The sequence below is a fragment of the Siphateles boraxobius genome, unplaced genomic scaffold (assembly GCF_051911475.1).
Source record: "Siphateles boraxobius isolate OS27281-9 unplaced genomic scaffold, OSU_SipBor_1 8, whole genome shotgun sequence".
Taxonomy (NCBI): Eukaryota; Metazoa; Chordata; class Actinopteri; order Cypriniformes; family Leuciscidae; genus Siphateles; species Siphateles boraxobius.
This window is the reverse complement of record NW_027509208.1, coordinates 3,603,492-3,618,385: the sequence shown is the minus strand read 5'-3', so window position 1 is coordinate 3,618,385 and position 14,894 is coordinate 3,603,492. Positions and strand designations below refer to the sequence as shown.

At 38.4% G+C, this 14,894-nt stretch overlaps 1 protein-coding gene across 8 annotated transcripts in view; it reads left to right on the top strand.

Moving 5' to 3' along the window:
* Positions 1-5,806: 5,806 nt before the first annotated feature.
* The window catches only part of pde4dip (phosphodiesterase 4D interacting protein), a 76,089-nt gene continuing 67,001 nt past the window's right edge, over positions 5,807-14,894 (top strand). For 4 of the 8 annotated variants that reach the window (XM_077220805.1, XM_077220804.1, XM_077220800.1 and 1 more), the window contains exons 1-2: positions 9,424-9,819; positions 12,430-12,482. In XM_077220805.1, the coding sequence (XP_077076920.1) occupies positions 9,794-9,819; positions 12,430-12,482 (79 nt within the window). In that variant the 5' untranslated portion in view covers positions 9,424-9,793. Of the gene's footprint in view, positions 6,354-9,393; positions 9,820-12,429; positions 12,483-14,894 lie in introns of those variants that run through there. The other 4 variants (XM_077220799.1, XM_077220802.1, XM_077220806.1 and 1 more) reach the window with 4 other exon arrangements.

Sequence of the window (14,894 nt, the reverse complement as noted above, 5' to 3'; positions counted from 1 at the left end):
CATAGAAGAGTCTATTCTTTTAACTTTACAGTCATTAATCTTTATTAAAGCCTCAGTATATCATATCTTATCCAAACAGCCGATGCTTAGATCTGCTTACCAATGGTTTTTATCTTCCAAAACTGGGATAAATCTTTTTTTTCTCTCTCTCTCTCTCACAATCACTCTTCTTTTCTCTCTGTGTTAGTTTGGGGTAGGTTTTCTATTTCAGAATTATCTCTACTGTGTGTAAATGAGGGTGCAGGGGTATATACATGGTGAAATGAATATTTTTGTCACATCTAGAGCCAGGTCAAATTCCCCACCAAATGTGCAATTTGGGGATGACGCCTGCCACGGAAAGTCTGCCTTTAATTTTCTCTACTGGCACACACACTGACATGTGCACGCACATAGCACATGTACACACATACATACAGATGCTTGCAAAGACAGAAGAAGAAAGAGACACAGGAGAAGAGAGTCCAGAACAGAGCAGTGCAAGCATTTATTCTGCTCAGTTGTCTGTTTTAAGTAGCCTATGCTTTATTAAACAAAGGTAAGGTATTAATGTCAATAAAAATACTGTAAAATAGCTTAAATGTATCATCTACTACTGTTTTGTTTAATTTTGATGAAGGAAAGGTAAGATTGATTTCCTCCCATGGCTGCGTCCAAAATCGCATACTCATTGGTACTTATTTAGAGTAAGTAACTATGACCGCAAAAAAAGTAAGTTCTATATGAGTGTGTGTAGTATGAATGTAATCTATACGTAGCTTACTACATTCGTCAGTTACGTCTCTTCACTGCCATTCATAAATCCTCTCCCGTGGCCACATGGGATAATAAAGTGTCCTTTGTATGCACACTTTAGAATCTCGCTGGAAGAGGTCACTGGATACTTTTTGCATACTCTTATACTGTAAAAATTCGGACATACAGTACTTCTTTTGTCACATACTGTTTTTCGCCTACTACAGTATATAGTAGGGAAGTATGCGATTTTCAAAGTAGACAATGTTTTATGTTTAAGGGAGGATCTGATATCCTATGACACTCATTTATTTTGAGAGTTCATATATAATTTCTTTCTTCTGCTGAACAAAAAAGAAGATATTTGGAAGAATATGGGCAACCAAACAGTTTATAGACCCTATTGACTTTTTAGTATGTGCAAAAAAGTAAATGGGGCTCATCAACTGTTTGGTTTCGGACATTCTTCAAAATATCTTCTTTTGTGAAGATATATAAAAAATATCCCTTTAATGGTCGTTCAGAACACGTTCTTGCATTTATGAAATGCGAGTTGAACTTTTAACTTCACATAGGCCTAAAGTATGCATCAACATAGCGCATGTTTGTCTAGAAAATCAATTTAAAAGCAGTGCAAAATGCATTATATATGCATTATAACTTTAGGGGCCATTCACCCAGAATGTGTTTTTGCATTTAAATGTGGAAAAAGATCTAGAGATGCGTTTGAACATCTTTTAACTTTTAACGCCACGTCTTTAGAACTCCGCGTCGTGAGCAAAACTGCAAAAGTGAGCAAAACGATCAAAGATGTCTGTCTAGACTTGAGCATGCAGAAAAACAACGGAAAAGCAGCTCAGTTGAATGCAAAAATGTGTTCTGTGTGACTCCAAGTGAAAAGTTGCGAGCATTTATTTCTTTGCCCATATATGCTGCCAGTTAAATTCCCGAATGAATTGGCTTATTATAGACTGCACCATATTTGTGTGCACATCAGCGCTAAGTAACGTAAAGAAATATCCTTAAGAAAAGAGTAATGTTTCATGCTATTATAGGGCATTACGTTTTTGGATCCTGTCCATGTAATTTTCTAACTAACCCAGAAGTCAATTCTTTCTCACTGAGATGAAATATTCATCTTCTTGAGTGTTGCCACTGCCTATAGCCTACACAATCCATGAATGTAGACTAACAAAGTAATAATTTATGATCAACAAAACATTCAGCCATCCGCCTGCAGGCTTTGATGTAAAATCAGGGATTGACTGGAGTTTAAAAACTGGATCATAGTCCGGATGTACAGAACTGCACAGCTAAAACTGCGTTCCCATTCACATTAATGAACATAACATTCCTTGAGTCTGTAATATTGTATCAAACATGTTTATTAATAATTTTAACTCAAGTTCAGCACATCTGGAGCCTGTTTTAAAATTTATAGACGTGACTTTTGAGATATTAGGCTTTGTTTAACATTATTAATCAAAAGTAGGCCTATATTTATATAAGACTAGTTATTTACAAGGGCCTATGAATAAATTCTACAATTTTTCAAGCATGTATCCCGTGAGGCTTGTAAATAATTTGGCTCATAAAGATATGTGCAAGTATTTAAAACTCAGTTTGTTGATGTTTTTATATTGGCATTCATTGAAAGAAAGCGGCCCCAAAAGCCACAGGTGAGCATGAAGTCTTGGTTCATATTCAACTCTTACACTAAGGGAAAACCTAGTAACCATCTGTCTGCATTTAATGAAAAGCATTCCACCGCCTTTTGAATTAATGAAATATTACACTGAAATGTTCAAGAATATCTTCAGACAGGGTTTATAAGCCAGTGGACCTGTTTTGGCTTCCAGGGATGGAGCAATTCTTAGGTTTCCCTAGAATCAGTGGTTTCAGAAACAAAGGAAATCCAACTGTACTTTCATGTCTTGTACTAGAATCCTTCTTTCTCAGATGCAGAAGATATAAAAAAAAACTATTATAATGTTGAAAATTGGTTTTATAAATAAAAAATAATATTTATAATCTGAGCTGAATTTTTGCTGGGACAAAAACAATGACAGATTTTGAATGAATGAACATTTGAATGAGCTCAGTTAGGCTGATATCAAACCTGAACAGGCAAATTAATACTAAATACAACAAAAACACTCTTATTTACATAAGTGGAACATAACTAGCCTACATACACGGAGTCGAATCAGTGAATCATTTTTGCGAAACCGATTCACCAAATGAAATTCCAATGTTCCATGAGGGAGAGGATCATTTAGGACGAACCAATTCTCAAGAGTAAAAATGAATCAAAAAAGATAATTCACTCAAATCAATTAGACTTTCCAATGCTACATAAGAGAAAAAGAGAGAGAGACGCCCACTGACCAGACATTAAAACAAAATAGACTGTGATTATTAAAAAAATTACATTGATATTTAAAAATTAATTAATTTGAAATACCATTTTAAATTAAAGATACTTAAAATAAGTCAAAAGGATGAACACATTCATTTTTCATGACTGATCATCTCTATATAGGCTACTAATTAAATCACCCAGTGTAGATGCCAAACAAAGTCACAGACTCCTGTGGATGTCATTGTAAAAAAAAAAAACGTCATCTATGTGCTTTGTTTGTTGTCCAGATGAGGGTTTTCGTGCAGCTTGCGCACCAGCCCTGTTTCTCTGAGGGGAGCACAGTGGAATTTATTGCATTTCCCCTTTTCGTGCGCTGGACTTGTTCGCTCACTGCCAACTCTGGGCTCCATTTCGCCTCCACATGGATTCTTCCCTCAGGGGTCACCATGACAGCGAGCAGATCGATAATTAGAAAAACAAAAAATGGGAGCCTGTGGACATTTGAGGGCAGAGTGTAATATTAACATAGACATTGAGGAATGGCTGACGAATCACAGGTTGTTATGACAGCTCCAAACAAACCCAGGGACGACTGAGGGACAGAGTGATGACTGGGTGAGACAGGGAGGGGCCAGTTAATGACAAAACCCCTCTTACTCACGCACTCAGTCAGTCATAAATTGTTCTTTATACATGATGTAAGGCTTTTCATTTAATTTTATATTTAACAATATTGTTATAACATTATTTTCCTGCTTATTTTATGTAGACAATCTGCATTGTAAAAAGGAAAGTAGCCTATAAACTTAACAGAAAATGTACTGGTGATTTTCTACTGATTGTTTTCTCACAGTGCTCTCACCTCCACAGTCACAAAGAATAATTAGCCTACATCATACTGGGAACTAATTTGGTGACAATAAATTGACTGTTTGAAGTAATTAAGTTGAAATTGACGTACAGCTGTTTTCATGTGAATCTAATGATGTACTTTAGCAAGTCTTGGCCACAAGGTGGCGTTAAAATACTCAGCAAGCATGGCTCTTGGAGGGCTGTGGGTGGCAGGTACATGTGTTTTTCGTGACCCCAAAACATTTGACAACAATTTGTTTATTTCCATGTTGTTGTGGATACATTTTGAAGGTTGGGCTCGTTTGGTAAATGAACTAGTAACTAACACATAATTATGCTTTTCAAGTAAATTGTTGCTCCAGTAGCGAAAATTGTTTCCTTGCTTTACCAAAAAGAAAAACCGAGAACCAAAAATAAGTTAAAATCTCTTATCTTAGTGTTCAGCTTACTCATGTTAAGCCACAATATGTAATTATCTTAGAAAGGGCTCTCACCACCTTTAAACATCTAATGTTCTAAAGTAATAAAAGAAAACTGAAAAAAAGGTGCCAGGTTCGGTGACCTGAACCGAACTCTTTGCTCAGCATGAAACAGAAGTTGCCATAGTCTATTTCCTATTGTGATGTATATCAGATTGAAACTTAGAGGTTGTCCCGCCCTCACGCCAGCAAACACGTCATCAGAGATGAAAAGAGATGTCGCTGCAGGGGGAAGGGGAAGTTATTTTGATTAAAGATTATGGGTGCACAGGAATTAATGATTTGCACGAATAAGCGATTTATTATACAGCAATATTCCATAAAAAACAAGAATAGTATATTTTGATTTCATGGCGACTTTGACTCACCTCTATGACCAGTAACTGTTTACTACTTTGTTGATTTCCTCTTTGATAATGTGAGCCATTCCTTTATTTTCCCCTTCTTTCTTCTCCCTCACCTTTCTTTTCTCCCATTTACGAGTGGAGAGAGAGGAATTAGCCTTGACTCTGCTTTATTCCTTAGTTATGTAACCAAAGTCTTTTTAAGGATGCAACTCAACGGCTTACCCTTTTAGTCAGTAAACTCTATTTCAGGCTTTTCTCCTTCATTCTCAAAACACTGAAATAGCCAACATATCTTAAATTTATCCACATCTTTCTTCATTGTAGCTATAGGAAAAGAGGTATTGAATTGAATTGAATTTTATTTATTTTTTGCCTGATGAACATCTGAGATTTTTTTTACTCTTTCTCAGTGTCCTGCACCTGTAGCCTACACACACAATGTGCCATAGTAAGCATAGTTTATGATAATAAAAAACATAAACATATGAACATGAAATATTCATAAGTTCATTGTAACATCTGAGAGACATAACAGAGAAGAGTGCAGTGTCCCGGATGAGCTGCCATTATTCAGGAATATTTGACCAACCATTATTCTGTACAAAAAACAACAACAAAAAAACGGTATATCCTTTAAAGTACAGACTGCCCCAGTAGATGCATCATCTGGAATTTGCTGATTATCAAAATTAGCTTAATCAAAACTCTTATTTTTTTCATGGAATGTTGCGATATTTGTTATCAATAATTTATCTGTGCACATCTTTTTTTTTTTTTAAATCCATGTGCTCTTGTAATCTTTAATCAAGATAACTTGATGAAACAAATAACAACCTGTAACTCAGGATCCCTATTGACAAAATCGAGTCCCGTCCTACATTTTTTCTTGTTCGAAAAGTCATTTCATAATTTATTAACACCCACCAGTTTGAAAACACCCACAAATTTAGAAACGCCCACTTTTGTTCCGCTGAGACCTCGGGATATACGTCACAGCAGGGAAGGAAAATAAATCGCAATTTTCGTTTCATGCCTAGCCAATGGCCATTTGTGTAGGCCCTATATGGAGCCTATTCTTAGCTAGTTATGTTATTTTCAACGAAAACAGTTAAATATTTTGACCACACAATAGGTTACAGTTATAATAACATTAATAGTTAATGTTATTATAATGTTATTATTAACCAAAAATAATAGCTATAAGCTATAATATTCAACAGTATCAACGGCAAACCGAAGCACCCGATGAATGAATGTTTTGACAGTAGAGTGAAGAGGGCACGGCCAGCACAAGACTCCTTTGATACGGCTGCTTCTCCTGACGCGTGCGATACACGGAGCACTGGACCGCGGGGGGTTTGCTGGCTTGCACTGACTCAACACACACCAATGACAGTGAACTGCGCATCCTCATATTGCATTCGAAGCTATGCGACTGGTTTTATGACATCTGCAACACAATGACAGATTCATTTACCCTAATTTGACGCGATTGTGGATATACAAGGAGGCGCATGAAAGATGGACTAATATGGACTGGACAGCGTCCGATGAGCAATACCGGAGAGATGTTGAAAGGTATGTCTGCCTGTCATATATGACTGAAAATACTGTGGTTGAGTCGGTTTATTTCTCTTTTTATCTACGTAAATATAGCCTAATTAAAACGTTGTCTGTGATGGAGATGTTAAACATCTAAAAAAGCTATATTTTTTTCACGTGTGTTCATGACACAGTTCAAGCTGCAAAGGGTTAATGAAGAAAATAATGACCACGTTAGAACATGTGTTGACATAAAATGCAAGCATCTGTTAATCACTTGTGTCCATGTGTATTCTGTCATGTTGATCTGTTTAGATATCAATAAGGTTGAATCTGTGCTGAAATGTAAGTCTGTGTTTGGGATTAAGTCCTCTTTGATCACCAGTTTTGCTCTCCATTACACAAGAGTGAAGAATAATTAGGATAAGTCTACTAATCCCAGTTATTATCAAGTGATTGTCTAGGGTGCTGAAACTGTTCCAGTGAAGTAACCATCATGGGTGGAGTGATGTAGGCTACGTATTTGGAAGGATGTAACCAAATGTTAGAGAAAATAATGTTGGTGTCTCATTATTATTATTATTTTTTAGTACATTAGGTGTACAAATAAAACCGGGCACCAAAAACAGCTACAGTAGTTAAGAACATAAAATATCTGTATGCAACCTTACAATGGTAAATTGTGACCCTCGTAATCTTCCTTCAAAGTGCAACTGCTCCAACTTCCAATTTGAGCATATTATTACAAGTCATCCATTTAAGTTGGACAAATAATACAAATAATATATTTTTTAATTTGACATGTATTTTTCCATCATATTCAATTCATCATTCAAATGCTTGAAACTTGTAAATATGCAATAATATATTATACGCAATAATATATGATTAAATATTAATTTTATGTTAAGTTTGAGTAAAACCGTATTTAGTGTTAATTTGAAACACAATTTTCCTTTATTATTGTAATGTCAGTTATCCTGTTTGTGTAGGTCCTCTTAGATATAATCTAAAGTAGATTATTGATCTAAACATAGTTGTTATAAGACATTGCTGATGTTCATAATCAAAGTTTATGTTCTAGCACATTTATTTTCTTCTCAAGATTGCGGGTAGGCTAAATGCTTCTACAGCATATGTGAGAGCAGCTGTTTGATGTTATGAGCTCTCAATGTCATTTACTTCTGTTAATATTTTCAGTGCTTGATGAGTAGGATTGTTAAAATGACTAAGATAATGACTTTCTTAGCATTGCATCTGTTTCCAAATGGCTTTCTAATTGTAATTGACATAATATTGTGTCTGCTTCTAATTCTACTGTCGCAGATGCAAGGAATTGCACTAGGAGTTATACAACTTCATTAACAGCTTGTAAAAATGTGACAGAGTTAATTATGGAGTCCATCGCCTCACCCCCTCTTACACACAGACGTATATATACAATGAAGGGGACATGTCCTGTTTCTAATCAGCCGGTGCAGGGATCGCCTGGGATTCATTCTACACATATGGCAACCCAGAATTTCCCTGTCAGTGGTGTGAATTCATTATATACAAGACATAGAAGCATGAACAATTCCACCAATGAAATGATGAAATAATAATAGCCGTAGCCTGCCTGCTCACACGCCATGTAATAGTCGGTAAACGTAACCATAACATGTGAGGTCATAGACGTCTTAATGCTTGAAAACATTTCACCCATATTATGTTTCAAAAATATTATGGGATAAAAGGGTGCTCAGTTGCTATATATTTATGGTCTATAAATATACTGGATGAAGTGATGTAATAGCTGTTAGGATCACCTGCTCTGACGCAAAGTGCTCACTGTGAAAGAATCCACTTTTCTGATATAAAACGGGCTGTTTGTGGTTAGTTAGAGTCCTGTGTGACTTGTGGTTCTCTGTCAGTCGTACACCCAGCAGCTGGTCATGGGCAGCTGTTCAAACACAGGGATTTCAGATTGAAGGGTGGGAACATAGTGCAGTCTCAGTGGTAATTACAGGGTCACCGTTGCTCCTGGGTTAGATACACTACCTCTTTTTCTGTTATTGGAAATATACTTGGGTTTAGTGTGATTCTTTCTGTACATTTCGTGTGTTCTCTACCTAACTTCAGTTTTATTTTCTCCTTCAATCTCAAAGCATCTTTAATCATTCAGTTGAGCTGAGGAGAAACCTCTCCAAACACAGTCGCATGCTGGCTTATCTTGAAAGAGTAATGCGTGATGTTTCCCAGGCCTGCAAGGAGACTAACGGCAGGCTTAATAAGGAATAAAATGTATAGCTGATGATGAACATGATGATTAATAGCTAGCAGGCTCTTCCAATGTCAATTATTTAACTGGGGGAAGTAACTTGCCTGAAAGTTATTTCTTGCTCGAGTCAGTCTGTACCTTTAAAAATACAAGTGACATAACTGCTCTGAGAAGCTCTATTTAAGCTCCGGATAGTTTACTCAGAAATGAAAATTCTGTCATTATTTTTTAAGGTTTATGTCACTGTGTGTATATTTTTTCATTCACTCTAACCTACATAAAATTGCATGCTAAATCAGTCACTTTCTCAGTGAGATTGCATATGAAAATGATGTGGATATTTCTGACTAAACTGTTACGCACCTCATTAGCCACTCCCCTGGAAAATATGTAATGCAATTTCCATTTTAGTCTCCTTGAGTTTAGTCTTAGTCACACACACACACTGTGGATTTTATAAATCATCCTGGAGTGAGACAGAACCTCACAGTTATGTCTGTGCTATATTTATACAGTATATTCTCTGTTTTTTTTGTTTGTTTTTTTACAGCTGAGTTAACTTTCAAAGGCTTTTTGAACTTGGTAACATCATAATTCCTCATCTTCAGCAGAACGAGATAGGCTAATCTTCTTAAATGCTGTGTTTTACCTACAGACCTGTCTGAACCCGTGTCCCTCACCGCCCCTTCTCTCAGCTCATAGACAGTAACAGCTAGGGGCGAATAGCCCATTTACAATTTAAAGGATGTTCCTCAAGCCTGGGCAGGAAGGCCTAATGTGTTTTTTACCAGTTGGAAACTACACACCCTCCTCCCCACACATATACAGGAAAACCTGTATTTGAGCATGCACGAACAGATCATTCTTTCAGGGCAAGCCAGTGGCGCTCTGAGTGTGTGTGTACCCTCACCTCTGTGCTGCACTTAACAACCTATGTGTGTTTCACTGACTACTAGTCTAGCCTTGCCACGTCAAATGACCGTCTCTTGTCTGCCGTCCAGAGAGAAATAGTAGCTTTGCCCCGCATGTGTGTGTGTGCGCTTGTGCTTGGTTGGACTCCTGACCAGCCTGGTCTTTTGGAAATGAAGATTTCTTCACTAAAACACTGGATTGAGATCAGAGCCACAGAAGAGAGCCTGGCTGTTTCCCTCTTTAGGAGCTGAGTTTGTTCCTGTCTGTTCTTTTTTAACTTTCCTGTGGTTTGGATGTCGCAAAGATGAGTGGATTTTTGTATCGTGGCAGGTAAGGTATTCACATCGAAACACAGCGAGAAACATATACTTCAGGAGAGAAAACAGCTTGCTTTTGGTTTTTGAGGAATTTGTTTTTATATTGGTGTGTGTTCCACCATGTCTTTTGGATTTGTTTGTTGTTAGAGTTTGAATCCAGGCATAACTCGCAGTAATTTGAAAAATGTGTGAGTACAATGTCTGGTTTGCCTCATCTTAAGGCTGAAATCATTACATTAGCAAACTTTGCATGAGTTAATTAAGTAAATATGTTTTTCCAATGTCATTTATGTTTAAGCAACTTTGGGAACTATGCCCCTCTGTTTATGCAATACCACTGTTTAAACAGCATTCACGTTTGAGCAGACCATTTGTCAGTGTGGAGGAGTTCATTTCTCAGCTGACCACCAGCGTGATTATGAGTGACCTAGAGCAGGTGGTTATGACTCAGGGATCTTCTTGGCATCTGAAGCTATTGGCCATGTTTTGTTTGTATGTGATGAAGCTTTCCTTCTCTATGGAATATCTGACTGCAATGGTGGCTGTTTACAGAAACAAAGAGGATCGTTACAAACTCTTTAGCATAGGCCCATCCCCCACAATATGCACACCTTAGTGGGTGGATAGTTGCCGGCATGGTGAAGTTGTTGACACCCTTGTTTTGCTGTGTGTGGAAGACCATCTGTTTATTTCTCTTTTGCTTGCTGAACCCTTCTGTCTTTCACTCTCTGTGGGGCAATAATGTGAGATGGATGTTCTTTGGCTTTTAGGAGAATATGATATGTTTTAAGTGTTTGATATGGATCATGTAAATTAGGCGCCCGACTCTTTGTCTTTCGGATCAAAGTGAGGAAATTGAATGGTCGGCCCCATCTGTCACACATTGTCTAGGCTGTATTATTGCCTAAACCCATTTATTGGATAAGTGTGAAGAGCTCATGTGCGCGGCAGTCATCATCTATTCTAATGGGTCTTTAGGAAGGGGCCAGGGTATATAGTTTGGAAGTGGTATTGAAAAGATCAAGAGAGGAAGACTAACTGCATTTATGAACATGGGTATATTTTTTGTTGTCAAAAAAGCAAGCACAAGCAGCACTGTAGCCTGATGGGAATGTAGGGTACATCCATTTTTGAAAGAAATTAATGTTTTTATTCTGCTGGAAGTAATTCAATTGATCAAAAGTTGCAGTAAAGCCATTTTTGAACGGTAGTGTGTATGAAAAGTTTGAGAGACATTGACTTTACAAGATTCTGCATTTTCAGCATTTTCCTTTCTGCCATTTAAAAACTGCAGTGCAGTCAAATGTTTTCTATTATTGAGGCATGTGAGCATGAGAAAGCATCATTTTACCTTATTACCCTATTAGACTGTCACTTACTTTAAATCAGCCATTTACTGATGCAGCAACAAACAGTTGCCTCATGACAATTGTGGTATACTACTGAATACGTTGGAATATTCTAGGGGTCTTCAAAAGTGGGTCGGCAACATTACTGCATGCAGGTTTGACAATTAATGATAAAATGAAAATATGTGGTAGAATAGAATTTTAAGTATATGACATTGTAATAATCATTAAATGGCTATATAATGTAAGCATAATAAATGTACACTGCTGTTTAAAAGTTATATAAGGATTTTTTTGAAAGAAATTAATACTTTTATTCAGCAGACACATTAAAAAGATATTTATATTTATATTAAAGACATTTATAATGTACAAAATTTTTTAGTTCAAATAAATGCTGTTTATTTGATCTTGCTATTCATAAAACAATCCTAAAAAAATGCATCACAGTTTCCACAACAATATTAAGCAACATTTATAAGAAATATTTTTTGAGCACCAAACAAGCATATTAGAACGACTTCTGAAGGATCATGTGACACTGAAGAATGGAGACTGGAAAAGGCTGAAAACTCTTAGAATATAGAATTACAAAATCGATGTAATTCGAATATAAGCCAAGCACTCAAGCACTGAGTGCATGTGAATGTCCTTGTGTCCATTTGTGCTGATGATCTGCAATCTGAGCAGTGTTTTAGACCCTGTGGGCACTAATCAATAAGAACGGTTAAATATCTGGTTAAATATTAATGTTTAGATGAGCACTAGGAAGGAACTTTGCTATCTTCTATATGGGGCAGAATGAGAGGAAAGCTACTTTATTTAAGATATGTTGTCCCACAGCACGTGTCAGCATTATGATTATGCAATTATATAACGTCTTATTATAATCACATCACTATAATTATCATAGTGTCCAAAGAATACGTGTTTATTAGCAGTAAAACTGACCATGCTGCCCAATTAACAAATGTGAAGCAGATGACAGGTTACGGACATTCAGACAAAAATTAGGCATTAAAAATGATCAGGTGTGCTGATTATGTGTCACTTGGTTAACATGAACAGACTGATGAGCCTTTAGTTTGGAAACTCTGAAGGTTTGTGAACTGGATATTTATCTGACATTTGGGAAACGTTTAAATATGGGTAGTAGAACCAAAAAACATTGTTTCCTGTTCAAAAACTTGAACTTGTATAATACTGTATGTTCAACTGAAACAAATTAAACTGATACAAGGCGGTTAATGTTAATCTTTTCTTGTATGTTTCAGACACTATAATGGAAATAAAGCAGCCCGGCTCAAGAGCATGATCAATATGGGTGGTAAGTATATCATTTTACTGGTATATTTTCTGTTTTACACAATGGATGAACTCACACGTTTTTGCAAGTATTTCCTAATGTACAATCATTTTTAATGCTGTCACAACACATGCCACTTCATGACTTGCCTAAGAAGACCTCTTACCCACAGTAAAATCTCTGGAATACGTGGTCTCTTGTGACTTTTTTATAGAATATTGGACAAATTTTGCCAAAACAACTCATTTAATCTTAGACCTGATTGTGCAAAACACTGTGGCAGTGACATTTTGAAAAACCCTTTGAGTCTCTGCTTGGTTTTGTTGCTTCTCTCTGGATATCAATTGGCAAAAAGCTCTTTCAAAAAGATTTAGGGGCCGTTTACACGCCACCGTTTTCAACTAAAAAAGGAAAACTTTTTTATGCGTTGTGGCCGTTCATTTACATGACAATGGCATTTTGGGTGCCTGAAAACGCAAACTTTTGAAAATTGGTTTCAAAGTGCAAGTTCTTGAAAACGATACTGTTATCTTCATGTAAACTACAAAAACGCGAATTTGTAAAAACGGTGACGTCATACGTATACGTATTACATGTCCAGTCTGTAGCCGTGTAGTGTTTCTTTACAACGTGACATTGCCAACTACTGCCCTGGCATGAATAAATACAGCATTTTCTTTTGTCGTTTTCACGGATCCATGTAAACAAGGGTCGTTTTGTCTGTACGTGAAAAACGCCATGGAAAAACAACGTTTTTAGTACATCGTTGTCTTGTAAACGTACCCTTAATCATCTCTCCCTCATCCTTTCCCTCCTCCTCTCCTCAGATAAAAGCACACAGTATATTTCTGGACATATTTATGAGTTGTTAATAAAAAACATAAAGCTAATGTCTTAATTATGTTTAAGTAAAAGTTCCAGAAAACTCGCTCTCAGACACCTCGCTGTGAGAGTGTTTGACATTTCTCTGGCACAGTTTAAGTGTGGTGCAACAGGCCTGTGCCATGCACTCGTCTCCAATGCACCCCCAGGCTCACTTCCAGTACACATCACTGACACATTTTAAATAAAAGTCCTGTAATAAGCTTTAATGAGGCCATGCCATGGTTTTAAAGAACTGCAAGAAGATTGGGCCTTAAAAGTGTTTCTGTGATTATGTCCTGTGGGGGTTATCCTATTCTCATGCTTGGAAAAAAAACACATAATTTTAGTCCTGTTCCTGGCCTGTTAATGGCTCGACACAGTTCTGCTCTAATGTATGTGCTCCCAACATTATATTATCCATCCATCCATCTTCCTCCGCTTATCCGGGTCCGGGTCGCGGGGGCAGCAGTCTGAGCAGAGAAGCCCAGACTTCCCTCTCCCTGGACACTTCCTCCAGCTCTTCCGGGGGGACACCGAGGCGTTCCCAGGCCAGCCGGGAGACATAGTCTCTCCAACGTGTCCTAGGTCTTCCCCGGGGTCTCCTCCCAGTGGGACGTGCCCGGAACACCTCCCCGGGAAGGCGTCCAGGAGGCATCCGGAACAGATGCCCGAGCCACCTCAGCTGACCCCTCTCGATGTGGAGGAGCAGCGGCTCTACTCTGAGCTCCTCCCGAGTGACCGAGCTTCTCACCCTATCTCTAAGGGATCGGCCAGCCACCCTGCGGAGAAAGCTCATTTCGGCCGCCTGTATCCGGGATCTTGTCCTTTCGGTCATGACCCAAAGCTCATGACCATAGGTGAGAGTAGGAACGTAGATTGACCGGTAAATCGAGAGCTTTGCCTTACGGCTCAGCTCCTTCTTCACCACAACAGACCGGTACATCGACCGCATTACTGCAGAAGCTGCACCGATCCGTCTGTCAATCTCCCGTTCCATCCTTCCCTCACTCGTGAACAAAACCCCAAGATACTTAAACTCCTCCACTTGAGGAAGGATCTCTCCACCAACCTGAAGTGAGCAAGCCACCCTTTTCCGACTGAGGACCATGGCCTCGGATTTGGAGGTGCTGATTTTCATCCCAGCCGCTTCACACTCGGCTGCAAACCGTCCCAGTGCATGCTGAAGGTCCTGGTGTGAAGGGGCCAACACGACAACATCATCCGCAAAAAGCAGAGACAAAATCGTGTGGTCCCCAAACCTGACACCCTCCGGTCCCTGGCTGCGCCTAGAAATTCTGTCCATAAAAACTATGAACAGAACCGGCGACAAAGGGCAGCCCTGCCGGAGTCCAACATACACCGGGAAGAAGTCTGACTTACTACCGGCAATGCGAACCAAGCTCCTGCTTCGGTCATACAGGGACCGGACAGCCCTTAGCAAAGGACCCCGGACCCCATACTCCCGGAGCACCCTCCACAGGCCGCCGCGAGGGACACAGTCGAATGCCTTCTCCAAATCCACAAAGCACATGTGGACTGGTTGGGCAAACTCCCATGAACCCTCCAGCA